This window comes from Rhinatrema bivittatum, chromosome 2, assembly GCF_901001135.1.
Source record: "Rhinatrema bivittatum chromosome 2, aRhiBiv1.1, whole genome shotgun sequence".
Taxonomy (NCBI): domain Eukaryota; kingdom Metazoa; phylum Chordata; class Amphibia; order Gymnophiona; family Rhinatrematidae; genus Rhinatrema; species Rhinatrema bivittatum.
This window is the reverse complement of record NC_042616.1, coordinates 382,258,775-382,286,393: the sequence shown is the minus strand read 5'-3', so window position 1 is coordinate 382,286,393 and position 27,619 is coordinate 382,258,775. Positions and strand designations below refer to the sequence as shown.

The 27,619-nt window shown below is 44.9% G+C and overlaps 1 protein-coding gene across 1 annotated transcript in view; it reads right to left on the bottom strand.

The window, feature by feature from the left end:
• ADAMTS16 (ADAM metallopeptidase with thrombospondin type 1 motif 16) overlaps positions 1–27,619 on the bottom strand; it is an 806,542-nt gene that overhangs the window by 387,604 nt on the left and 391,319 nt on the right. Inside the window, 3 exon segments of the mRNA XM_029589991.1 lie at positions 5,424–5,479; positions 5,481–5,577; positions 11,894–11,901. Of these exon segments, the coding sequence (XP_029445851.1) occupies positions 5,424–5,479; positions 5,481–5,577; positions 11,894–11,901 (161 nt within the window).

Here is a 27,619-nt window from a genome sequence, read left to right as displayed (position 1 = left end):
AAAGGGTACCAGAAGTGGCAAGAGTGCTTTAACAGAGGTGCAAAGCAGCAGCGAGAGTGTCAAAAACACCCCACAGCTTCAAAAGAGAGCACCGATAACAGTTGCATGAACCCTCGAAGGCAGCACGAGAGGCAAAATGGAACAAGTGGCATCCACATCCTACAGCACAATGAAGGGGGAAGATAGCAAGAAGAAAAGGTGTCAAAAACAAAAAAAACCCAAGGTGCCAATAAAGGGACAAAGCAGCAGAAAAACTAGCACCAACACACTGAGGAACCATGATAGTGATAAGAACACAACAAGGAGTAGAGTCGTCTGACGTCTGGTGTATAGTAGCAAGGCAGAGTGTCAGAAAGTTGATAGGGGCAAGACAGGCAGGCAAATGGAGGTAGTCAGGTTCCTCTGGTGTTGTTAAGGGCAAGACAGGCAGGCACAGTGGAGGTAGAGACAGGTCCCTCTGGTTTTTATAGGGGCAAGAAAGGCAGGCACAGTGGCGGTATAGTCAGGTCCTTCTGGTGTTGATAGGGGCAAAAACCAAAAAAAGCCCCACTACCTCAGAAATCTGAGAAAAATACACCAAGGGGTAAATTTTAAAAGCCCTGCGCGTGTAAATCCAGCCAGATTTATGTGCTCAGGGGACTTGCGTGCCAGCGCGCCTATGTTGCATAGGCACCGGTGCGCGCAAAGCACCGGGACGCGTGTGAGTCCCGGGGCTTTGCTTGGGGGGCGTGTCGGGGGCAGCGCATCATTCAGAGGCGTTCCGGGGGTGGGGCCGTGGGCATGGTGTCGGCCAGGGGGCATTCCGGGGGCATGGCCGAGGCCTCCGAAGCAGCCCCTGGGCCAGGTAATGGCGCACTGGCAGCCAGCCGGAGTGCGCAAGTTATGCCTGCCTCAGGCAAACGTAACTTTTTCGACAAAGATAGGGGGTGGGGGTTAGTTAGGGATGGGGGGTGGGTTAGATAGGGGAAGGGAGGGGAAGCCAGGGGGGCCGAAAAAAAAGTTCCATTCAAGGCTGCTCCGATTTCGAAGGGAATGGGGAAAGCCATCGGGGCTCCCCTCGGGCTTGGCGCGCGCAAGGTGCACATGTGTGCGCCCCCTTGTGCGCGCCGACCCCATATTTTATAACATGCGTGCAGCAGCGCGCGCATGTTATAAAATCGGGCGTAGATTTGTTTGCGCCAGATTGCGCGAACAAATCTACGCCTGCGCATATGTGTTGTAAGATCTGCCCCCAAATGTCCAAAAAACCACCCACAATATTCCCCAGTATAGTTTTTAATACTTTCAATTAATTCACTATTAAATTTGTTGGACCTTCATGTATACAGCTTGAAAGATCAACAAGCTGTGTGGCCCTTTGGTCCATTTTTACTTTTATTTTATTCTTCTTTAACGTTCATTTTTTCATTTCTTTAAAAATAAGGTCCCATCACCATGAAGGTCCCATTACAGGTTATCAGCATAAATCTTTACTTCAAAAAGTCATCGAGAGAGCAAAAAAAACCTTTATAACTTATCTTAAGTGTCCACCTTGATCATAACCCCGACATGGCCATGTTTCGATAGCAACTTCGCTTCAGGGGGTTCTCCTTCAACTTTAAACAACGTTTTCTATTTACATAATTTCATTGCTTCCCGAACCATGCACCTCTTTTTCTTTCCCAACCACTTCATTAGACCTTTAATGATAGGGGCAAGACAGGCAGGCACAGTTGGAGGTAGAGTCAAGGTCCCTCTGGTGTTGATAGGTGCATGACAGGCAGGCACAGTGGTGGTAGAGGTCAGGTCCCTCTGGTGTTTGATATGGACAAGACGGCAAGCACAGAGAGATGACCGCTGCCGCACCCTCCTCCAGAACCCCCTCCCCCTTGCAAGGGGGGTGGGGTGGGGGGAAGGAAGAGAGGGCCTCCTGCTTCCGGCACGACTATCAAGCGGGGCGTACCTGTCCTTCCGACCCGTCTTGAAACACAGACCAAGGAGTCTAACACGCGTGCTAGGACCTGAAAGATGATGAACTATGTCTTGGTGGTAGTAGCAAATATTTGATTGGTCACATTTCTTTTATGAAAGTGTAACCCAGAACTGGCTTTTACTATACAGGATTACAGAATTTCTTGAGAAAATCCTACTTGCTGTATTAAAATTCTCCTTCAAAACCATAATTTTTGATGGTGGCATGAGAGGCTGTGAGCGAAAGTCTTCTGCTTGATTTTGGAATTATTTCTTTCTACATATCTGTTTCTTCCACTATGCCAACTAAAAAAAAGGGGAAGTAAGAGTTTATCCCTCTGAAGCCCTGGCTCCACCTCTCGATCGTTCATGGCTCATCTCCCTGTGTAATGTTGGCTGGCTCACTGGGCATGTTGCCAAACTTTACCACGGCTTGAACATCACTATTCTATGCTCCCGTTGGTCCAGGCCCTAGTCGCGCATGTCGCATTTTGAAGGCATTGCGGTTTAGAAAAAGCCCAAATTGGGGTGCCTCCTGATGACATCATGCAATAGTTATTTAAAGCCCCTGTGTGCTCCTCTCCACACCTAAACAAACAGGTTCCTTGCCTTGTGTTGTAGTATTGTGTTGCTACTGCCATGTCCCTCTGCCTTGCCTCTTGCCTTGCTCTGGTTTTGTCCCTGTGTCCATTCTTGTCCTGTCTGTCCAACCAATCTCCTGGTACTGACCTCTACTACAGACCTGGACCTTTCTCTAGCCTGCCACCTTGTACTGACCTCTGCTATGGATCACAACTGCCCTCTGCTCACTGCCTGCCCTGGCAATGCAATAAGAGACTTTGTGCTCTTGGGGGCATTCTTTTATGTTAAGTTATCCCTGTACAAGTTTGGTTAAATATTGTGGGTATAAAGTATGCATTCTTTTCCTCAGATCAGATATAAAGTTCTTTCCTGGGTGCTAAAAGGTTATTACCAATTCAGGGGCCTTCCAAGACTCATCAGCTTTGGACACTCACCTGCACTGTAGGGTTCCGCCATTGTACATTCTGACGGACGTGTTATTAGGACCCAGTGAAGGGACGCATAGGTCATGCTTGAGCATCTGTGCGACATGATTCTGCACACTCTGATGGGAGAGTTGGGTAGTCACCCTGATGATGATGGTCACACTCTCAAGGACTACTTAGCCTGCCTGGACCTGACCTGTTTCTGATCTCCGCCTTGCTTGCTGTGTGCCTGGTTCTGGATGCAGTCTCTGCTTGCCTGCTTACTGCCTGCTCGACCCTGAACCATTCTGGATCTCTGCTTGCTTGCTACCCACCTTGACCTTGGACCATTCTGGATTATTGCCTGCTGTTGCCTGCCTCAACCCTGGTCTGTGTTGGCTATCAATTTCCTGCTGCCTGCTCAGACCCTGGATCTTCTGTTGGACTCTGCTGATCGCTGCCTGTTCCATTCAGTCTCTTTGCCTATGGTCAAGGTAGACACTTGAGTCTTCTCCTGTGTGGCCCTTCGGGTGCCTTACAACACAGGGCTCCACATCACCTATAGTCAGTCTGAAAGGGCTTAGGAGTGGCCAGAGGATTAACCCTCCTGACACCTGCAAGGGCTGCCCTTGTCTTACAAAAGTTCACTGTTTTACCTCCAGAGTGATCTCTTAGAGGTTAAATTTTCAATTAACTATATTCACATATGGTTGCGCATATATCTACAATAGTATTTTATAAACCCCTGTGTATCATATATGCACATATTATAAAATATAGCTACACAAATACATGCAATGCATTGAATGCACATACTTTTCCTACTTATTTTAAAAATAGACATGAGTATATTTTACATGTGAAAATAAAGCAGGACTTACTCGCATAAAACCCAATTTACACACATTAGTCAGCATATTTTAAAACATGCATGCTTAATTGAAATTAACCAGTTAACCAATTACTCCAACCATTCACCCAGTCCATCTCCAGGTCACTGAGATCCTCCAAGTTCTTCAGCCTGCATTCCCCCTCAGTTCACTTTGTCTTCCCACCCAGCCAATAATGCACAATAAACAAGTCTGAAATCAATTATGCAGATAATTAGCAGCTATAAAATTACACAAGCAAGTTGCCAAATGAACATGCGTGTCTTTTAGAATATCAAATTATATGCATGTGACTGTTGACCCCATCCCCAAATACCCCTAGACTCTCCCTTTTTACACACCTATATTTATTTATTTTATTTAGCAATTTTATATACCGACATACACTGTGAGTATCACATCGGTTTACATTGAAACAAAAACTTATCTTAAAATGCTTTACATATAACTCTTCATATATACGAGTAAAATGAACTGAGTGTAAATGAACTAAATGTAACATGAACTAAACTTAAAATGGGGAACAAGAGCTTATTTTACAGCATTTTACACTATTTTATACTGGCGCGGGCACTGGATGGCCCGCGCCATTTTTAAAGATGGCCACCGGACGTCCCTTACTCCTACCATTTGACAGGAGCCAGCCAATGGCACGGATTACCCTGTCACATGGTAAGGGCAAAGGGCCATCGGCACCATTTTTATTAGTGGCAGCCGATGGCCCGAGAGCGGGAGATCGCTCCCGGGACCACCACTGGACTACCAGGTAATTTAAATGTTTTTGGGGGGGTTGGGGAGGGTGGGGGAAGCTAAAGGAGCTGTTTTTGAAGTGTCGGGGTGGGTTTAGGGATTGTTTTTTGTGTGCCGTTTTTCTCACCCTCCCCCAAAATGATAAGAGAACCCCACAAACATTTCATGGGGTTTTCCCTATCGGTTTCGGGGAGCCCCCGATTTCTGACGACTTTGAAAATATCGTAGCTATTTTCAATCGTCCAGAATAAGATTCACATCCCTACATATTTTTACAGAGAGCTCTTTGTAAATGTGAATATTATAGAGAAGGGACTAGGGGGGGGCACAGAGGGGGGATCACAGGGATTATGGGAGGAACCCAGGGGTGGGTGGGCAAGAAAGGAACGAGATGGCTGAAGAGATTCAGGTCTGGTATGGTATATTGCCTGGTTTGAATATGTGCTCACTGAGCATATTCACATACTTTTGGACTTTTATAAATAGCGATTATGCCACTACCTACTATCTACTCCATGTATGTGCATTCTAATTTCAGTATAGAAAAGCTGTTAAATAAAAGTGTGCTAACTTTTAGGGCTTCACCTTTAAAATGGCCTCCTTAGATTTCCATTACTGAGTTTATTTATAGTACTTTCTCACCCCCTGTGCTAAACTGAAAGATAATGTGAGAGATCTAGATTTTCTTTAATGTTGCCTACTTTTATAATGCTATTTTTCAATTTCTGATTGTTCTTCCTTGACAAAGTTTATTGTGCGTTTGTAAGTTAAATTCTATTAAAAAAAATCATGAGTAATAGGGAGATTTTATTGGTTAAGAATCAAGACAGAGAAAACAATTAGGTACCGTGGATATTGCACTGACGCTCCTTCTGTGATTACGCCTCCTCCACAAGTCCTTGAAACAAGGAGACCAACTGGACCAGTCGGACCACTGACCATGCATAGGTCTATGTCCTTCATCATCGCCATATTTTACACATTGCCCCACGACGACACCACTGCAACATGATTTGAGATTAGTTTTAAGTGTCTTGGTTAAAACTTAAATATATCAATGCATTTCAAATGTGTGCTTCTGACCTGGAACATGCAGAGGAAAGATTTTCCTGCTAAGCGTACAATAAGGCTAAGAAGTTGTAAGGATTTTAACATTCACCAGATTCAGGGAAAGACACAAACCATTCCTCCAACCTAAATGTGAATATTTTTTAAATTGCATCTCAGCACCAGGTAATTACGATCCAACAACTTTATCCTTTGTTCTGAAAGCACTCCGAGGAGTTTCAGATCGCTGAATTATAAGCATTCTACGCAGTTGGGGGTCAGGCATAGTTTTTCAGGAGACAAAAAATTCTAGATGGAATTTCTTTTCTCTCTACTTCTTACACCCCTGCCCTGCTTCAGGAAATAGGATAGATAAGATCTCAATAAACATCATTCTTTCACAGTTACCAGAGCATGAGTCAAAATAAGCAAAATGGATCTAATTCGCTATGGGCCTGATTTTCAAAGCATTTACATGCTTAATACTGGGTTTTACATGATGTAAGGATACTTTACTCTGTGTTAAGTGGTTTTTGAAAATTGCTACAAAGATGATGCCATTGAATTGTCCATAGGATTTACATGCATTAATTGCACTTACATGATAAATAACTTTTTGAAAATTGTTAAGACAGTATATTACATTTACATGAGTAACTCTTTGAAAATTCATGTTAGACTTTTTCCCATTCTGTTCTAAACAAAAAAAGCTTAGTAAATCAGGCCCAATGTGTTACATTTTAATATTCCATATTTTTATATTTCTTTCTTTTTTATCTTACAATGTTAGATTATCACTATTTAACACTAGCAAAAACACATTTAACAGTTCAAAGATCGCTATGCTATGCTATAGCAATGCATTCAAAACAACTCACAGTACAAATCAAATCTGAATTGGCATTTGTACATATAAGGAACAATTATTCAATTTATTTCATTTAGATTTTAAAAGTTATGAGCATGGATTATTAATTTTTTAACAAAGACTAAATGATTGCGATGTCAGAAGGGATCAAGGAAAATATGAATCGGCAGGGCTCAATGATCATTACAACTTATTGCTCATTAAATCACAATTCCACTGCATTCATAACTGAAATGTGCATTTCAGATATGAACAGTTTAATACTGTTCTTATTTAGATATAGGTAGCTGGAGACTGGCTGTTTTGGTGTACTGTAATAGACTAAGAGCCTTTATTCCATGCTATTCTTGCATAAGTACAATCAATGGACCATATAATAAGTGGTGTGACAGATCAGTCTCTTCCTTTCTATCTCTTCACTCCTACGATAGGAATGTGCAAGCCAAAAAATGTAATTAAAAAAAAAAATCAGTTAGTTTAACATTTATGTTTTAAATAAATGTTTTAAACCCCCAAAAACAAAACATTAAAATGATCCCATCCCTTGCCCCCAAGAAATCTGTGATTCTCAGGCCTACCAGCTGGGCTGAACCAAGCTCAGCTGGGGCCTTGCTGGGCTCCTCAGACCCTGCTGTGCCCCCCTGAGAAATGTACTCGGAATATAGCCATACAAGAAAATGGTACTGGCTGGCCCATAGCATAGCACCATTTTGACGTTACATGGTGCTGGTTTCAGGGCCAGCTGGCACCATTTTTAAAAAGATGTGTGGCAGGACCAGAGCAAGGAGGCATTGTGATTTTTCCTTTCTTGCACCAGGACCCCGATGGAAGAGGAAGTGGAAGCCAGAGAAATCCCTGGCCCAATTCTTGAGGGGAGGTCCTGGTTAGGCTTAGCTCAGTCCAGTTTGATAGACACAGGCACTGTAGGTTTCTTGGGGGGAGCAGGTTAGGGCTCAGAGGGGCCTGTGTAGGCTCTGGTAACACTTCTGGTAGCAGCAGAGGGGGGTCAAGGGGCCCGGAAGTGTTGCAGTCTGGGATGCTGTATTTCGAGAGTGGACCCTTGAGCTGAACCACCCTGGGTAGAGTAGCTCGGGAGGCGGAGCCACAGGCACAGATCTTCACCCGGGAACCAGGAACCCCCCAGGAGGAGCCCGTAGGGTCCTGGAGCCTTGGGGCTTAGAAGACACACGTATGGGTCTTCACCCGGGAACTGGGAACCCCCCAGGAGGAGCCCGTAGGGTCCCAGAACCTTGGGACTTGAGAGTACAGATAAGCTCTTCACCCGGGAACCGGAACCCCCCAGGAGGAGCCCGTAGGGTCCCAGTCCCTTGGGACTTATGCACAGTGTCAGTCTCTATAGAAAGGCCTGGGCAAGGAGTAGGCACAGAGTCCAGCAGCAAGGGCCAATAGGCCAGGGAGCACAGAGCCAGCGGGAGCAGGGTCAGAGTCAGTAATATCTTGTATGGTAACTTGCAGGGTGCAAAATGGGAGCCAGCAGCGAGTAGGCCTGAGCCTGGCAGGAAGTAGAAGGTAACAAGACCCAAGACAGTCTGGCAGTAGAGAAAACAGTTCCAGTCCAGACCTGCGTAGGACACTGTCCGGTGGACAGGAGCACAGCAGCTGCGGCTGAGAAGCCAAGGACTGAGGCAGGCGGCAGGCAGGAGCAGAGACAGGAACGAGCAGAGGTCGGTGGCTGGCGGCAGGCAGAAGCAGAGTCAGGAACGAGCAGAGGTCAGTGGCTGGCGGCAGGCAGAAGCAGAGTCAGGAACGAGCAGAGGTCGGTGGCTGGCGACAGGCAGAAGCAGAGTCAGGAACGAGCAGAGGTCGGTGGCTGGCGGCAGGCAGAAGCAGTACAACGGAAGTGCAACTAAGAACTACACACTGTAGCGACCCTCGTTGCAAGGCAATGAGAGGACTGAAGAACGCCGGTTATATCGAGCTTGGGGCGTGGCGTGGCCAGCTCAGGCGGGGTCAGGCTTACGGTGAGCGTACGTCCATAACGCGCGTCCCCGCATGCGCGCGGGGCGGCAGCGAGACGGCCCAACAATGGCGGACGCCCCGAATACTCAGCAGAGCCGCGGAGGCGGCGGCGTTCCCGGCCTCGGAGGTGAGCCCTGATTACAGCCAATAAGGGGGAGAGCGGTGGAGACCGCAACAGGAAGGCCATTTTTTTTACTAAATGAATTTAAAATACCCAAACATTTTCGAGTGTTTTCAGGCAAGACCATTTTTGGTTCAGATATGCCATTTCTTTAAAACAAATACACATTCCTATCCTACAATGTTGCCTGTCTTGCTCTGTTCTCCCCACCCTCCCACAAACACACACACACAGCTTTGTCTCTCTTTCTTTCCCTGGGCCTCAGATTAGCAGCTGTGAAGCCTTGTTCCCTCTGCACTAGGCTCTCTCTCTCTCTCTCTGCTGTGACAGCTGTTGAATTATTTGTCTGATCTCACTTGTTGGCAGTGGCACATACGTGGCAACTTTCTGGATTTCACTTGAAGACTCCAAGGTTCTTAATGAATAGCTAAGTCTCCACTGAAATACAGGAGAGCTCCAAGTGCTGCTGGTGCTAACTAAGGGGGTTATTTTCTAAGGCTATCACACGCGAAAAGGGACTTTTCGCATGCGATAGCTTGCCGGGGGCGAAGTCGGGGCGGTGAGGAGGCGGACATGGCGCTATCTTCGCTGGCGGCAATAAGGTAAGACACGTTATTGCCGCCAGTATTTCACCCAATAACACCACCTTTCGTGGTGTTATTGGGTGAAATACCGTGGTGCGAAAGCTGGCAGCGATAACACCGCGGTGGTGCGATTGGTGCCGGATTTTGCAGGCCCATCCCCCCCTTTGCCCCACTGCCCCCCGTTAATGCCAGGATTCACCATTCTCTGTGAGAATGGAAAATCCCGGTCTAAATTAGCCCATGTGGGCCAAAACAAGAGATAAACATCATGTGGGCTCATGTGGTTTGGAAGCTTAAATTAAACCCTTAAATGTCTGAGACCTTTTGGTTTGCTAGAAATACTGATACTTCTAATTTTCCATCTCCATTGATTGTTGATTCTCCAGGTCAAGTAAAAAAGCATTGTGACTACTCAGGGCATCAAGCTTGATTCTCAGCTCATCTTTGAGGCTCAAGGCCTATTATTTTCTATGATTTATTTGGCGATTGTAACTTTTATTGAGTACAGCAAATTTGAAGACATTGACTCATTCATTTGTAATTAGTAGACTGAATTATTGCACTACCTTGTACCATTCTCTTTCATCTCTTGCTTTGTATTAACTTCAAGTAGTCCAAAATACTCAAGAACTTTCACTGGTTGCCTGTCTCTTTACAAACCCAATTTAAGATTGGTTGCTACATATAAGGCCATTTGATGGCATAGTTCCATCTATCTTGCTAATATTCTAATCCCTTATGTTCCCAGCCATAGTTTACAGTCCTTTCAACAAGAGCTACTGAAAGTACCTACTTTCAGGGAAATTAGATTAGAATACACAAAGGAAATAGCTTTTTCTTTTCTGGCTCCACCATTTTGGAACACATTCCCCCTTGCACTAAGACTGGAAAAGGGCTACTATAAATTTAGGAAAGGCTTTAAAACATATTTTTTTAATAAGCTCTTTGAAGATTAATTCTTCTTCCTAACCATGATATACTAAGACAATTTAATTGACTCTATTTGAATTTGTTTAAATCAATTTCAATTATCTTTTATTTAGACCTTGTGTTCCTCTACCCAATTTATATTATATATTAGTCTGATGCTGTATTATAGTTTATATTACTTTTGTTTTATTTCATTGTTTTGTTCATTTTGTTTTGTTTATTAGCTGATAGTTTTTATATATATTAATTTTATTTTTAATGTTTATGATATTCTATTGTATATCACCTTGGTTCCTGAAGGGAAGAAAGGTAGTTTTATCAAATAAAATAAACGAACTAAGGGGCTCATTTACTACCAGCATTAGGCCATTTACTGCACAAAAAACAATCTGAGTCTTTGGAGGGGAGAAAGTTCATCTCCTGTAAATCTGAGTCTGGGGAAAAAGAAAATTAGGTCCTTACCTTTTGCTAATTTTCGTTCCTGTAGTACCGAGGATCAGTCCAGACTCCTGGGTTTTGCCCCCCCCTCTAGCAGATGGAGACAGAAGTTTACAAACCAGACTCCGCCTATATCTAGGCTGGTGCCACCTACAATCTGGCAGTATTACTTAATGTCAAAGCAGAAAACACCGCCAAAATCCACGTAACTCCATAACAATTCACCTCAACCGCAACGTTAACCCCCCCAACTGGGGAACCGAACTCGAGGTATGAACAGTAACCTATCAGGAATGAACAAATACAGACTAGACAGGCCCTCCAGCAACAACCGGAAACCTGGGCGGAACTCTGGACTGATCCTCGGTACTAAAGGAACGAAAATTAGCAAAAGGTAAGGACCTAATTTTCTTTTCCCTGTACGTACCGGGATCAGTCCAGACTCCTGGGATGTACCAGAGCTTACCTTACTTGGGTCGGGAGCCGGAGAGGCCTGCTCTAAGCACCCCTTCTCCAAACCCCGTCGACCCTGGAGCGTGAACATCCAAACGATAGTGTCGTGCAAACGTGTGGACCGACTTCCATGTGGCCACTCTACAGATCTCCTCTGTAGGAATGTGATGGCATTCCGCCCATGATGCGGCCTGAGCATGAGTAGAATGAGCTCGCAACCCAGCGGGCAACGGCCTACCCTGCAAAAGGTACACCGACCGAATGGCCTCCTTCAGCCACCAAGCAATTGTGGTTAGTGCAGTTAGTATAGCTGTGTTTAAAAAAGGATTGGATAAGTTCTTGGAGGAGAAGTCCATTACCTGCTATTAATTGAGCTGACTTAGAAAATAGGCACTGCTATTACTAGCAACGGTAACATGGAATAGACTTCGTTTTTGGGTACTTGCCAGGTTCTTATGGCCTGGATTGGCCATTGTTGGAAACAGGATGCTGGACTTGATGGACCCTTGGTCTGACCCAGTATGGCATGTTCTTATGTTCTTACTATAGACATTAGGACTGGAGGAGTAGCCTAGTGGTTAGAGCTGCCGGCTATGAACCAGGAGACCAGCGTTCAAGTTCCACTATTGCTCCTTGTGACCTTTGGCAAATCACTTTACCCTTCATTGCCTCAGGATTAATTAAAATGAGGGGTAATATTGCACAGTTTTAACACTATATTAAAGTTTGCAAATTGCATTTCGGCCATTTCTGGGCTGGGGAGGAGGAAAGATAGAGCCTCTGGGGAAGCCTTCACAGTATTCAACTATTTATATCACTATAGGAGGGCCAGCTAGTGGCTTGAGGTGAGGTGGTGGTTTAGGGTTTAGGGGCCATTTTTACATGCAGAGACGTACGAACACCACTGTACACCTCAGTGAAGATTTAATGTCATTTAGAGTGAGGAAAGTCTCACAAAGTTGAGATTTCAACTATGTTCTCTGTTATAGAATCCTATTATAGAGTCCATCAAGCTAGGGTGAGAGAACATTATAGAAATCGTATCTTTGAGCGCTGTCCATGTGATATTATAGCATTTTGATGAATCTGGGGGTTAGCTGGCAAGGTAAAATTCTTTGAAATTTTTCCTAGTAACTAGCTAAATTTAGGCCCTATATTTCACTAGGAACAAAATTCCTAACCTCCTGGACCCTATCAAGAAAATGAAAGTCAACTCCCCACCTCATCTACTCCCCTCCCCTCCACATATCACAGCAAGCCTTGAAATCTTTGAACCAGTCTCTACTTTGGAAATTGAAAACATTCTAAAAAGACTTAAACCTTCATCACACCCACTAGATGCTATTCCAGCCAACCTCCTTATTTCAATTGCCAAAGACATCTCTTACCCTATATCACAGATCATCAATTCCTCTTTATTACAAGGACTCGTCCCCACTCCACTCAAACTCGCCATCCTTAAACCATTACTAAAAAAACCAAATCTTTCCCCAGACAATCCAGCCAACTTCCGCCCTATAGCCAATCTCCCAATTATCTCCAAAATCATGGAAAAATTAGTTAACAAACAACTCGCCGAATACTTAGAAAACAACAACATCCTCTCTTCTTCTCAATTTGGTTTCCGAAAATCTAGAAGCACCGAATCCCTCCTTTCATCACTTTCAGATAAAATTCTCTTGAACCTAGAAAAAAAACAATCCTCCCTCCTCATTCTACTCGACTTATCAGCAGCTTTTGACACAGTGAACCATGATATCCTCTTAGATCGTCTAACAGAGATTGGCAAAAAAACACCGCACTCAATTGGTTCTCATCTTTCCTCCAGAATAGATTCTATAAAGTCAAGATAAACAGCAAAGAATCACCACCTTTCAGATCCACTATGGGAGTCCCGCAAGGTTCTTCTCTATCCCCAACATTATTCAACATTTATCTTCTCCCTCTATGTCAGCTCCTCTCCAAATTTAACCTTATTCACTATGTTTATGCAGATGACGTCCAAATCCTTATCCCGATTAAAGATTCATTGCAAAACACCTTACAATTCTGGAATTCCTGTCTTCTATCCATCAATAACCTCCTAACAAATCTTAATTTGATTCTCAATTCCAACAAGTCAGAATTCCTGCTCATCACCCCTAATGGTAACTACACCGCTCCCTACTCACACAACTTATCTCCTCCGGCCTTTTCCACTCAGGTCAGAAACCTTGGGGTCACCATGGATAATCAGCTGAACTACAAAAGCTTCATTAACAACACCATAAAAGATTGCTTCTTTAAACTTCAAGTATTAAAGAGGCTAATACCACTCTTATACTTCCAAGACTTCAGATATGTATTACAAGCAATCATTTTCTCGAAGATAGACTATTGTAATTCTTTGCTGCTTGGTTTACCCTCAAACACTCTGAAACCTCTGCAAATGTTACAAAATGCCACTGCAAGGATCCTAACTAAATCTAATAAAAGGGACCACATTACTCCTATTTTAAAGAACCTTCACTGGCTCCCTATCAAACACAGAATCCTCTACAAATCCCTATCAATAATCCACAAAGCCATCTATAACTCCATTCCAATGGACCTCACCATCCCTTTACAGCTTCACTCCACCTCTCGTCCGACTAGACAAGCTCAGAAAGGCACGCTAAGAGCCCATCCTCTCAAGACTTCACTTAGCAAAAGAGCTATTTCCACTGCCGGTCCTAATCTTTGGAACTCACTCCCACCAGACCTTAGAATTGAACAATCGACTCCCACCTTTAAAAAAAGACTAAAGACCTGGTTGTTTAACCAAGCATTCTCTTAAACTTAAACTCAATATCTAAGCTTTGATCTCCAGGACAGTCCACTACTTTGTATATAATTACTCCTATTAAGTTATTATTATTTATTTTTTCCAAGTTCTATTTACCCTGTTCATTGTAAGACATTATTCTTTATACTGTCAATCTATTGTTGTAATGTGAACCGAAGTGATTAGTAGCTTTGTTACCAGAACTTCGGTATATAAAACTGTTAAATAAATAAATAGGAAGCTAAATTAAACTGATCAATTTCTGATTAGGTGTTCAAATATGGAGAGAATTAAGATTCCCTAATCCTTGACAACCCTTATATGTATATAGGGAATCATGAAAAACTTTTATCCAATTGTACTATAGAATGTAAATGCAAATTACTGTGATACTTCACTTTAGCACAACATTACATCATAGTATTTCACAACTTATTATTTTTATTCATTCATATAGTATCAAAAACACATGTGAAAAATATAAAAGTCTATATAATACATTTTCAATCAATTTCTAACATCTTTATATCATGGACATACCAAAAATATAGACATACCAAAAATATTCAGAAGCAATATCCTAAAACACCCAATTGGAAGGACCCTGTGTGGGATTACTGACAACTGGGCACATGGGAAGGGCCCAATGTGAAAACAGATGATACAATAAAATTGGAAATATAGGGGTAAAAGGATAATATTGTAGAGTGGCTCTCCTGGGATTGTTAAACACTAGCACTTTAGGTTTTTATAAAGGGTGGGGGATTGTATGAGGTATGAATGTGAATGAGTGTATGTGGGGTGTTTTAGGATATTGCTTCTGAATATTTTTGGTATGGCCATGATATAAAGATGTTAGAAATTGATTGAAAATGTATTATATGGACTTCTGTATTTTGCACATGTGGTTTTTGATACTGTATAAATGAATAAAAATAATAAGTTATGAAACACTATGATGTAATGTTGTGCTAAAGTGAAGTATCACAATAATTTGCCTTTACATTCTATAGTAAAATTGGATAATAAGTTTTTGATGATTCCCTATATACATGTAACAGTTTCTGATTAGGCCTGGAGCAGGAATTAGATTGGAGGTGGGGTAGGGGGTGAGGGAGAAAGTTAGGTGGCTATCACTGATTTTCAGCACTAGTTTCCTAATTTGCCTGACTAATTCTAGGCAATGCGAAAGTAGGTCCAAATCTTGCTGACCCTGCTTCCTCCCTACCAAATTGCATATGTGGGGGACCCTTGGTCTCCCTTTAGCTGGCCATAAATCCCTGCCTGTTAGCCAACAACTAGGAGGGACAGACCATTTCCTGCAACACTTTCCCTGGAGGATGCGCGCAATGGTTCAGTCATTTTGTCCAGTATAGTTTGGGTTTTGTTGAGAGACATGCTGGTTTTTGCTCCTGGGCTGTGTTTGGTTGGGAGACTGCCCAATTCCAGTGTACCCCTTGCCTAGTAGGGGCTATCCCTTCCTGACAGGCCAATACAGTAAAAGTCTCGGGTCAGCGGGCTAGAGCCCGCTCTCCCAGTGCGCACACAGGCCACTATCCTGTGCGTGCGATTTAGTATTCAAATGAGGGCCAGCGGTAAAAAGAGGCGCTAGGGACACTAGCACGTCCCTAGTGCCTCTTTTTTGACAGGAGCGGCGGCTGTCAGCGAGTTTGACAGCCGATGCTCAATTTTGCCAGCATCAGTTCTCAAACCCGCTGACAGCCATGGGTTCGAAAACCGGACACCGGCAAAATTTAGCGTCCGGTTTTCAACCTGCGAGCTGCGGGCTGATTTTAAATTTTTTTTATTTTTTATATTTAATTATTTTTACTTTTGGGAGCTCCGACTTAATATCGCCGTAATATTAAGTCGGAGGGTGTACAGAAAAAGCAGTTTTTACTGCTTTTCTGTACACTTTCCCAGTGCCGGCAGAAATTAGTGCCTACCTTTGGGTAGGCACTAATTTCTGAAAGTAAAATGTGCGGCTTGGCTGCACATTTTACTTACTGAATCGCACGGGAATAACTAATAGGGCCATCAACATGCATTTGCATGTTGCGGGCGCCATTAGTTCGGGGGGTTGGCCACGCGTTTTCGACGAGCTATTACCCCTTACTGAATAAGGGATAAAGCTAGCGCGTCGAAAATGCTTGTCCAAATGCAAGTTAACAGTGCACTCTGCTGGAGCGCACTGTACTGTATTGGCTTGTAAGTGTAGAAAATACTTTAGTAAGAAGATTTTCTAAATGTGTTTGTGCATAGGTGAATCCTGTTCCTGTTGGTGAGGAACCCCCGTAACCAAAGAACAGGACATAGAAGACTTGATTATTCCTTTCCAGCCAGTGAGAGGACAACAGTGACTCCTCATTCATTGGTGAAGTTTTGGATTTTTGAGAGTTGCATTTTAAGTGAGAAGGTTTTTTGATCCACCCCTCCTCACTGTTTAGCTGGGTTATAAAAGTCTGCTGGTGTCCAGAAAAATACCTTGTCCCCTAAGAGGACAAAATAAAGAAAGAGGCCAGAAGAGACGAGTTTCAAGATCAAATTGGAGACTCCAACCAGATCTCCATCCCGGAGAATGCAGGACACAACTGGGAACATCTGGGACTCTGTTGGACTGCAGGTATGAGACTTTTTTGGGGATTTAGAGGACTCCACTTAATAGGTTTCCCTTCCCAGCTGGGACCCTGGCTCCACGGACAATAAAAAGGGATGAATTGCTCCCAGAGAGTAATACTGAGGACACCTGTGTTGCGTCCGTCAGTCTTCGCCCCATTTGCCTCGCCTTATTCACGGCTCCTCTCGCTTACCTGGGAAAGATGGCTACCGCCGCATCTACAAGCCGACCTCTCTGGCATCCCCAGAACGGCTATGGTGCAGCCTCCTGCCATTGCTCCTCCCAGATACCTACTAGGGTGCGCGCGCAACTCATGTCTTTGTACCACCCTTGGCGCGAACCTCGAGGGCGTTCCCTCATGCTGATGTCACGCCATCCGGGTATATTACCTTCACTAATTTTCAAGCTCGTTGAGTTAGCAAGGACTCAAATCCGTTCCTGTCTACGCTAATCTTCCACTTCCGTGCTGCCACAGGAAGTTCTCTCTCTCTCTGCCCTTCGGGGTAACTGCTAACCTGTAACTGCTAACCTGAGTACCCGCTCCTCAAGGGCCCTCTGCTTTATTTCAGGTGCATTACAGGGAACAGGTACTCGCTCCTCGAGGGCCTGCTCTCCCTGCCTTGGTGCCTGTGCCTTCTACAATATACCTGGTGGAATCGCATATCAACAGCAAACACCTAGTAAGTACTCTAACTCTCAGTCTATCTCAACCACAGTATCTCCTCGCTGGGAGACCTGCTGTGGAACCTCCTGACGTCATCTAGGAGAGAAGGGCTCCCTCTGCCGAGGGCACTGAGACTGCAGCTACAGACTGCCTCACTATTGCCACCTATGGTGGCTCTCCTCAAGCTGTCTAATAAAATAAATATCTTGTGTTTTGTGTAGTAGAAGTCTAGCCCGGTGCTGTGGCTCCTCTCGGGGCACCTCCCTGTGGGTGTGGTCATCTCCACAGCACCCAAAGATCCACTAAAACACACGTAACCATAACAGATTGTTAACTCCATGGATCCGGCTCAGCTCACTGCGTTGCAGGCCATTCCAGGCCTGGCCCAGCGGATCTCCGAACAGCAGACTGCGCTGGAAGGACTGACCGCTGCATTTAATCTACTGCACACACAGATGAACTCGCCTTCCACCTCAGGTAAAGAAGCTAAACCGTCTGAGGTGACGGTCAAGACTACTGTGCCTCTAGCAGCTCCCACCCACTTCTCGGGAGAAGTGTAGAGATGCAGAGACTTCATTAACCAGTGCTGCATGCACTTTGCATTACAACTGGCCACTTTCCCACAGCCTATGCCAAGACTACCTATATCCTGTCATATCTAGATGGCGAGCATTGTCTTGGGCCTCTTCGCTGTGGGAGTGCGAGGATCCGATTCTTCATGACCTTAAAGGATTTCTCCAACTGTTTAAGACAGTTTTCGATGATCCAGCCCGGTATACCATTGCAGGATCTTCTTTTGTTCACCTGAAGCAAGGGAACAAACCACTAGCTGACTTCGCTATCAAATTCAAGACTCTGGCGTATGAATTGTCCTGGGACCCAAGATGCCTGAAGACCCTCTTCTTTGAAGGACTGAACTCCCATCTGAAAGACGAACTCGCCGCGCGTGAGATGCCTGAGACCTTGGCTGAACTAGTGAAATTGGCAACAAGGATTGATCGTCGACTTCGCGACAAGGTTCAAGAGACCAAGACTCCCAGGAGACCCTTTCTGAGTGAAGTTCGAGTCAAGTCCACTCCCAGGCCTTTTCCTCCGGTCCCAGCAGCCAGCAAAGAAGAACCTATGCAGTTAGGCCGCAGCCATCTGACTTCAAAAGAGAGAAGAACGCGGAAGTAATTGGGGCTGTGTATGTACTGTGGACAAGTCGGTCATGCTGTCCAAAATTGCCCTATATGTCCAGGAAACTGGTAGATCTAAGTCCTGCGGGAGGACTCCTCTTAGGTCGCACCACTCCTTCTTCTCTGCTCTCTCTTCCTGTATCCTTGATCTGCAGAACTTTAGAGTACCAGACTCTTGCCCTAGTGGACTCCGGAGCAGGAGGCAATTTCATTCTACAACGTTTAGTGGAGCACCTATGGATCCCCACTTCCACTATGAAGTCTCCACTACTTCTTTCGTCCATCCATGGAGAGCCCTTACCAGGTGAAGTAACACTATGCACCAAACCAGAATGTCTATGGACCGGTGCCCTCCATTTGGAGACCATCTCCTTCTTTGTGTTAGAGAAGGCCATGCACCCTATAGTACTGGTATTACCTTGGCTGCAGCAGTATATGCCTCAATTCAATTGGGCTACACTAGAACCGTCAAGATGGGGTCCAGACTGCCATGACAAATGCCTGATGGAGGTAGCTCCATTACCCTATGCCTACTACCTCAGTGATGCTGGGGTTGCTCCTCAATATGCATCTTTCCAAGATGTCTTTTCAAAAGAAGCTGCAGATGTACTTCCGCCTCACAGACCTTATGACTGCGCTATTAATCTGAAGCCTAATACGGAGCCACCCAAGGGTAGAGTGTACCCCCTGTCCGTGGCAGAAAATAAAGCCATGTCCGAATATATTCAGGAAAATCTCCAAAAAGGCTCCATAAGACCATCCAAGTCCCCTGCTGGTACAGGCTTTTTCTTTGTGGGCAAAAAAGATGGTACATTATGTCCATGTATAGAATACAGGGGCCTTAACGAAATAACAATAAAAGATCGTCTGAGAGGACCTTCCCTTGGTGAAACAATGCTGCCTCTGGTCCAGCAATTCTGCTGCTTGTAGATAGTTCACTATTCTTTCCTTCAGCAGCGACTTCAATACTTTTCCCACCACCAAGGTGAGGCTAACCGGCCTGTAGTTTCCAGCCTCCTCTCTGCTCCCACTCTTGTGAAGAGGGACCACTGCCGCTCTTCTCCAGCCACTCGGCACCACTCCCGTTTCCAGAGATCTATTGAACAGGTCACGCAGCGAAGCCAGCAGCACATCTCTGAGCTCCCTCGGTACCCTGGGATGAACCTCATCAGACTCCATGGCTTTGTCCACTTTCAGTTTTCCTAGCTCTTCCCATATATTCTCTTCCGTAAACGGAGTTTCATCCTTTCCACTCCCCTCCAGTTTCTTGTTAACTAGCGACAGTCCTTCTCCGAGGTCTTCTTTAGTGAACACTGAACTGAAGTATTCATTTAATATTTTTGCCAGTTCTTCATCTGTTCCACCCATTGATCTTTTTCACCTTTCAATTTCACTATATCACTTTGGACTTTTCTCCTTTCACTGATGTATCTGAAAAATTTTTTGTCACCTCACTTTACCTCTTTGGCAATCTTTTCTTCCGCTTGACTTCGCTTTCTTGATTTCTTTCTTCGTCTCCCTCAGTTTTACCAGATATTCTTCCTTGTGATCCTCCCTTTGGGATCTTTTATATTTCTTAATTGCTGTCTTTTATCTTTTATTTTATCAGCCACCGAAGGATGGAATCCGCAGTAAAGATTGGGAGGCTGAACGAAGGGTTCTTGTGTGGACATATATCTTGAGAATATTGCAAATCATGTAGTAGGTTATGGATCATCAGTGCAAATTTATACTGTATATGGTACTCATGTGCACATGCAAATTTCCCCGTTATTTTGAGACTATGTCTATTGCTTCTGTTGATTTTGAAAAGAATATCAATGTATTTTTCATTTTTTGTAGGTGCCTCCATATTTGTAGTAATCTGCCTCTCTCTTTGTTATCCAGAAAGCTAAGAACAAAATTCATATGTTGTACATACTATATAAAATGTTGGTATGAACAGATGTGAGCAGAAAGCAAAAGATCCAATGTTAGTGGATCTTTACCTGGAGGAACTGAAGAATATCTTTTTATATGTTAGGTTCCATATGAGGAGCTACCACCCAGGAAAAAGATATAGGCATCATAGTGGATAATACTTTAAAATCGTCGGCTCAGTGTGCTGCAGCAGTCAAAAAAGCAAATAGAATGTTAGGAATTATTAGGAAGGGAATGGTTAATAAAACGGAAAATGTCATAATGCCTCTATATCGCTCCATGGTGAGACCGCACCTGGAATACTGTGTACAATTCTGGTTGCCGCATTTCAAAAAAGATATAGTTGCGATGGAGAAGGTACAGAGAAGGGCAACCAAAATGATAAAGGGGATGGAACAGCTCCCCTATGAGGAAAGGCTGAAGAGGTTAGGGCTGTTCAGCTTGGAGAAGAGACGGCTGAGGGGGCATATAATAGAGATCTTTAAGATCATGAGAGGTCTTGAATGAGTAGATGTGAATCGGTTATTTACACTTTCAAATAATAGAAGGACTAGGGGGCATTCCATGAAGTTAGCAAGTAGCACATTTAAGACTAATCTGAGAAAATTCTTTTTCACTCAACACACAATATAGCTCTGGAATTTGTTGCCAGAGTATGTGGTTAGTGCAGTTAGTGTAGCTGGGTTCAAAAACGTTTGGATAAGTTCTTGGAGGAGAAGTCCATTAACGGCTATTAATCAAATTTACTTAGGAAATAGCCACTGCTATTAATTGCATCAGTGGCATGGGATCTTCTTACTGTTTGGGTAATTGCCAGGTTCTTGTGGCCTGGTTTGGCCTCTGTTGGAAACAGGATGCTGGGCTTGATGGACCCTTGGTCTGACCCAGCATGGCAATTTCTTATGTTCTTATTTCTTTAGAGCAGACTCTAGCAGAGGATCCTGTTCAGTGTAGCAGAAGCTATGTCCTAGCACTTGTTTCTGAGCATGGTGACTCTGTCTCTCATCCTCACCAGGAGAGATAACAGATGCTGAGACAATGTAGCCTGTCCATGAAATAGACTGTACACCTAATAGAGATCCTCTCAATGCAGCTCTATCATGGTGTTAATCGCCACCCACGATGATCCACATGCTTGTACATTTGTCTGACCAAATCCGATAGGATAAATTTCCCTCCAGCTCTGGAGTCGATCAATGCCTGAGTGGAGAAGGTATCCTCAGAATGGGTAATAGTCAGGGGAGTGGTGCATTGGGGAGCAGGATTAGTATAGCCTAGGGTCATCTCCCCAGTTACACCTAGGATCTAGAGTTTCCTGGCCTTTCGGGACATTGATCCAGCATGTGCCCCTTGCCAGCGCAGTAGAGGCATAAGCCTAAGGTCCGCTATCGTAGCTTCTCTTCTGGGGTGAGATGGCTCCAGCCGAGTTGCATAGGCTCCTCTCCTCGAGACTGGGCAGGTTTGGTTGGTGGGGATGGAGCCAAAGGCCGGGAGAAGGATGGCACCAGGGGGACTGGCTTATGGCCCGGTTTCAGCTCCCACAGGCATTGTTGTTGATGGCGATCGATATGTCCAGAGAGGACTATGAGAGCCTCCAAGTCCTCTGGTAACTCTTGAGCAGTCAGTTCATCTTTGATCCTCGGGGACAGACCTTCCAGAAAAATGCTCCTGAGACTGTCCTCACGCCACCCCAGTTCAGAGGCTAGGGTACGGAACTCTATAGCGTACTCCGCCAAAAGGAGATGGAGAAGATTGGAGGCAGCCATGGACTGTCACCCTGCCTCGTCGAATACCTGTTTTAAGGTAGCATGAAGCGGTGAAGAACCTAAAGCAGAGGATCTCCATGCTCCCACAAGGGGGAGGTTCAGGCCAGAGCTTTGCTGTCCAGGACCGACAAAATGAAGGTGGTCTTGATCTGATCACTGGCAAATTGGGCTGGTTGTAGAGAAAAGTGCATGAAGCAGTGCTTTAGGAATCCATCCCACTGTCTCGGGTCTACAGCATAGTAAGGAGGTGCCAGAAGGTGAAGGGCCACAGTGGAGCTAGGAGCTGTCACTGGCATGGGTGGAGGAGCACTGGGCATCGGAGTAGTGTCCAGGCAGTTCGCCAGGTGCTCCATGGTAGCGGCTAGCACATCTAGGCACTATTGTTGCTGCTGCAGCCTCTGAGCCAATCCGGGGATTGCCCGAAGGCCGCTCAGGTCCGCTGGGTCCATCGCCTCAGCAACCTGTTAAGGATGTGGACCCTTGAGCCGAGACAAGGTTGAGCCCATGGGTGTCGGAGCCAACAGGACTTAGGCAGGGGGTCTCTCAAGGCGTGGAACCAGAGCAGGAGGCTGAAGTGGCATCGGGCAGGCAGAAGTTGAGGCAGGCAGCAGACAGACGGATACAGGAACAGGCCAGAGGTCAAGGGGGGCAGTGAAGATGGAGAAACAGGCTGGAGGTCAGGCAGGCGGAGATCAGGCAGAGTCGGATTAACAGGCGGGTTCAAAATCAGGAGGTCCGTCCGGAGGGGCAAGGAGCAGGAAGGCACGGAACAGGAGACAAGGTAGGAATGCAGGATCAGGAATCAAGGCTGGAACGCAGGATCAGGAGTCAAGGCAGGAACACAGAATCAGGAATCAAGGCTGGCACACAGGATCAGGAGTCAAGGCTGGAATGCAGGATCAGGAGACAATGCAGAACTCGCACTCTGAAGCAGAGCAGGACCCATTGCTGAGACAAAGTGCTGGAGTCAGGGCCGGGTATATATATCCACCCTGCATGAACGTCATCTTCACGGCCTTCAAATTGGGAGCAACGGCATGCGTGCGCGCCTAGGGAGGTGGGCGCAGAGGCTGGGAAAGCGGAGTGGCTGAGCCACGAGCGCAGGCCGCAACAGTGTGGTTGGTGTTGGTAGAGGCGAGTGGCAATGGGGAAGAGCCGGGCCTGGAAGCCTCCCGGTGGAGGTAAGGAAACCGCAGCCGGGAATCCTATCATCCTGGCTCTTTCCTTCCTCACCCCCCCCTGTGTGCCCTCACAGTCCACCCCCTTAACACATACCTTGAAAGCAGGTAACTCTCCACAAGGGCAGGGGCAATCCCCATTTGCTTCTGCCCCACAGCTGCCATTTCTCATAATGGTGCCACCATTTTATCATACACAGATGGCAAAAAGTGCGAGTTCTGCATTGTCTCCTGCGTTTGGGTTCAGTGCATGCTATTGTAAAATGAGATGAAAGAAAAACAATGGCAAAACCTTCTCCCAAAAAACTCACCTGTAAATGAAGGAAATGAAAAAAATACTCCTGCATGCCCTAGTATCCAACAGTAACTTTCACCTCATGATGACCAACTTTTCCAGACACTGACATTTAGCCGTCTATTTCCTGCTATCTGAAAATGTATTAGATGTCTACACTGCAATTTTCAGTATTAATTGCTTGCAAATGTTTGAGAAAATAATCCCTTTTTTATACCTTTTACTAGCGGAGCCGTGCCATCGTGTTGCAGTGGCTGAATCAGAATCTTTGCCCTCCCTGACCCTTCCCCTTGCTCATTTAGCTCAGTCACTCATCCTCGATTAGTAAAGGTTACAGTTTGTGTGGGTTTTTTTTATTTTTCACCCCAAATGAACAGCACCAGCAAATAATAGCTTAAATATGCAAGCAAACCTTCCTGGCCCCCCACCCCAACCCGGCGAAATAGAGCAAACCCACGCTACAGTCCCCCTCTCGGGAGATGTGGAGAATGAGTGCCCCCCTGTGAAAAACACGTGGCGGAAAATAAGAACGGTCCCCCACCGTGCTCCTCCCCAGCTACCTGTGTAAACTGCCAGCCGGTGGCGAGGGTGTGTGCTAGGGTTTGTTTCCGCCGGCTGCCATGTTGCAAAACTTCACCGGTGAAAGTGGTGCGTCATGATTCCTGACCTAGTAAGGGCAAATGTCCGCTGAGATATGGCGCCGACAGGCTGTTGCCCTTACTATGTCACATGGTGTACCGACGTCATTGTTGTCTCCGTATAGCATAGTAAGGGCAAGGTCCGCCGGCGCCATTTTGGTTGCTGGCATCCGACGGCCCTACTGAATGCGATGTGTCCCGGATTGTTCCTGTGGTTCCGGCGGAGAAGCATGGACTTGTTTGAGGTGTGTAGTGTGTGATCGGAGTGCAGTGTGTGGGTGGGTGGAAGAGGGTAGTTTTAAATTAAATTCGGAGGGGTGTGGCTTCCCAATGTAGCAGCCAGGAATTCGTGTTTAGGTGTGTTTTGGGAGGGTGGGTGAAGGAAGTGACATTGGCAGGCGTGTGTTGTGGGGGTGTGTGGTGAGATGAGTGTGGATTTCTGTGTGTTATGAGAGAGTGTGAATGAAAGACAATAGCCCTGTGTGGGGGGTGTGGTGTGGTGTGTGTGGTGGTGTGAAAGGTGTAAGAGGTTGTGCTTGCGCTGACGGCTACCAGATGTCGCTGTTTTGTGTAAGCAATTTTTAAAACTTATATTACCTGTCACAGGTGTGACCTATATGTAATGTAAGTGTATAAGATCCTTCCCGTATGGGAAGTGAATGTTGTGTGCAAATTTTGAACGCATTCGGTTAAGCGGTTGGCGAGATTAGCAACAACGTACAAACTATTTAACATTTTTATTTATATAGATATGACAATTTATACTGTTAAATATTTCACTGATTTGCTATTGACAAATAAAAGGAGCTCGCTTGAAACACAATCAAAATTTTGACGAAACAATTTCTGCATCACTTTGGTTAGCAGATGGGCTAAAAACTTGCTAGCAAAAATTTGTATGCATGACATGGAAGTTAATCTACTTTAGAGTAATTTATTCTATGTATTTGGACATACATATATTACCACACGCTTTCCATCTGTCAACCAAGATTAAAACCATTAAACCTAAAAAGCATATGTTGGCTTTGATGTTGAAATGTTAAATCCTACCTGTCTGCATTCACCCTGAAATATGTTATGTATAATGCCCTAAAAACCTAGATCTGAAAAAGATTGTTTACAGGCAGCTGTTCCTGTCTCAACTGATCTGAAGATAACTGCTCTTAGTGTAATAAATTGACATAAATCTATTCCTGAGAACCATTACACATACACACACTGAGTTCACTTGACAATCATCAATTCAATCAATCAAAAATTCCATACCAACAATAGATAAAGTAATGTACACCATTAGTGTACAATGCCAGTAATTTTAAAATGGTGTTGCAGCTTGCAGGCACTAATACAATACTGATTTCAGTGGGAGCATTTTTAGCGGGTCACCAAAGGCAAAGGAAAAATAGTGGAAACTATCCTCAAGATCAAAATTGTAGAGCATATAGAAAGACATGATTTAATGGGACACAGTCAACATGGATTTACCCAAGGGAAGTCTTGCCTAACAAACCTGCTTCATTTTTTTGAAGGGGTTAATAAACATGTGGATAAAGGTGAACCGGTAGATGTAGTGTATTTGGATTTTTCAGAAGGCGTTTGACAAAGTCCCTCATGAGAGGCTTCTACGAAAACTAAAAAGTCATGGGATAGGAGGCGATGTCCTTTCGTGGATTACAAAACTGGTTAAAGACAGGAAACAGAGAGTAGGACTAAAATGGTCAATTTTCTCAGTGGAAAAGGGTAACAGTGGAGTGCCTCAGGGATCTGTACTTGGACCGGTGCTTTTCAATATATATATCAATGATCTGGAAAGGAATACGATGAGTGACGTTATCAAATTTGCAGATGATACAAAATTATTCAGAGTAGTTAAATCACAAGCAGACTGTGATACATTACAGGAGGACCTTGCAAGACTGGAAGATTGGGCATCCAAATGGCAGATGAAATTTAATGTGGACAAGTGCAAGGTGTTGCATATAGGGAAAAATAACCCTAGCTGTAGTTACACGATGTTAGGTTCCATATTAGGAGCTACCACCCAAGAAAGAGATCTAGGTGTCATAGTAGATAATACATTGAAATCGTCAGCTCAGTGTGCTGCAGCAGTCAAAAAAGCAAATAAAATGTTAGGAATTATTAGGAAGGGAATGGTTAATAAAACGGAAAATGTCATAATGCCTCTATATCGCTCCATGGTGAGACCACACCTTGAATACTGTGTACAATTCTGTTCGCCGTATCTCAAAAAAGATATAGTTGCAATGGAGAAGGTACAGAGAAGGGCAACCAAAATGATAAAGGGGATGGAACAGCTCCCCTATGAGGAAAGGCTGAAGAGGTTAGGGCTGTTCAGCTTGGAGAAGAGACGGCTGAGGGGGGATATCATAGAGGTCTTTAAGATCATGAGAGGTCTTGAACGAGTAGATGTGACTCGGTTATTTACACTTTCGAATAATAGAAGGACTAGGGGGCATTCCATGAAGTTAGCAAGTAGCACATTTAAGACTAATCGGAGAAAATTCTTTTTCACTCAACGCACAATAAATCTCTGGAATTTGTTGCCAGAGGATGTGGTTAGTGCAGTTAGTGTAGCTGGGTTCAAAAAAGGTTTGGATAAGTTCTTGGAAGAGAAGTCCATTAACTGCTATTAATCAAGTTTACTTAGGGAATAGTCACTGCTATTAATTGCATCAGTAGCATGGGATCTTCTAGGTGTTTGGGTAATTGCCAGGTTCTTGTGGCCTGGTTTGGCCTCTGTTGGAAACAGGATGCTGGGCTTGATGGACCCTTGGTCTGACCCAGCATGGCAATTTCTTATGTTCTTATGTTCTTATGTTCTTAAAAAAATGTATATTTTAAAGAAGGTGTAAGGGATCTGTGTGCAGAGCTCACCTCCTCAAAGCAGGGGCCCTCCTGAGCCAAATTCCCTGCTCCGCATTTCTCCAAGCCCTATGGCTTGTGCTGTGGGCATGGACCCTTAGACTGAGGTGGAATTGATGAGGCACAGGGCCCTGCTGGAGCTTCACCTATACCAGCCCATGTCCCCCTCAGGTTGAGCCTTTGGATGTCAGGACCAGCAGGTCTGAGATGGGGGCCTCTGCTGATGGTCAGAAAATCCATTAAAGAAGCTGAGACATACAAGCGAAGTCAGAGGCAGGCTCGGGTCAATGGTGGGCGGCATTAAGGAATGACCAAGAGGCAGGCAGTGATCAAGGAACATCCAGAAAGCAAGTTGAGGTCAATACTGGGTATCTGTCCAAGGAAAGGTGGGACTGACAGGCAGGGCAGGGAGGTGAGGAGCAGAACAGGTGAGCAGACAAGCAGATGTGGAACACAGAAGAACTAAAGAACTGACCAAAAGAACTGAAGAGAAATGACAACGAAGACTAGAAGGCTGAGATGAAGACCAGGAACTGAAGACAGGAAAGAAGACCAGGAACTGGAGATCTATAGAACGCAGGCAGGGAACACTGAGGCAACTCACACTATAAAGACTGTAGGAGATTTGTTGCCGAAACATTAAGGCAGGGCTAGTAAGGTCTTTTATAGGCCAGCAT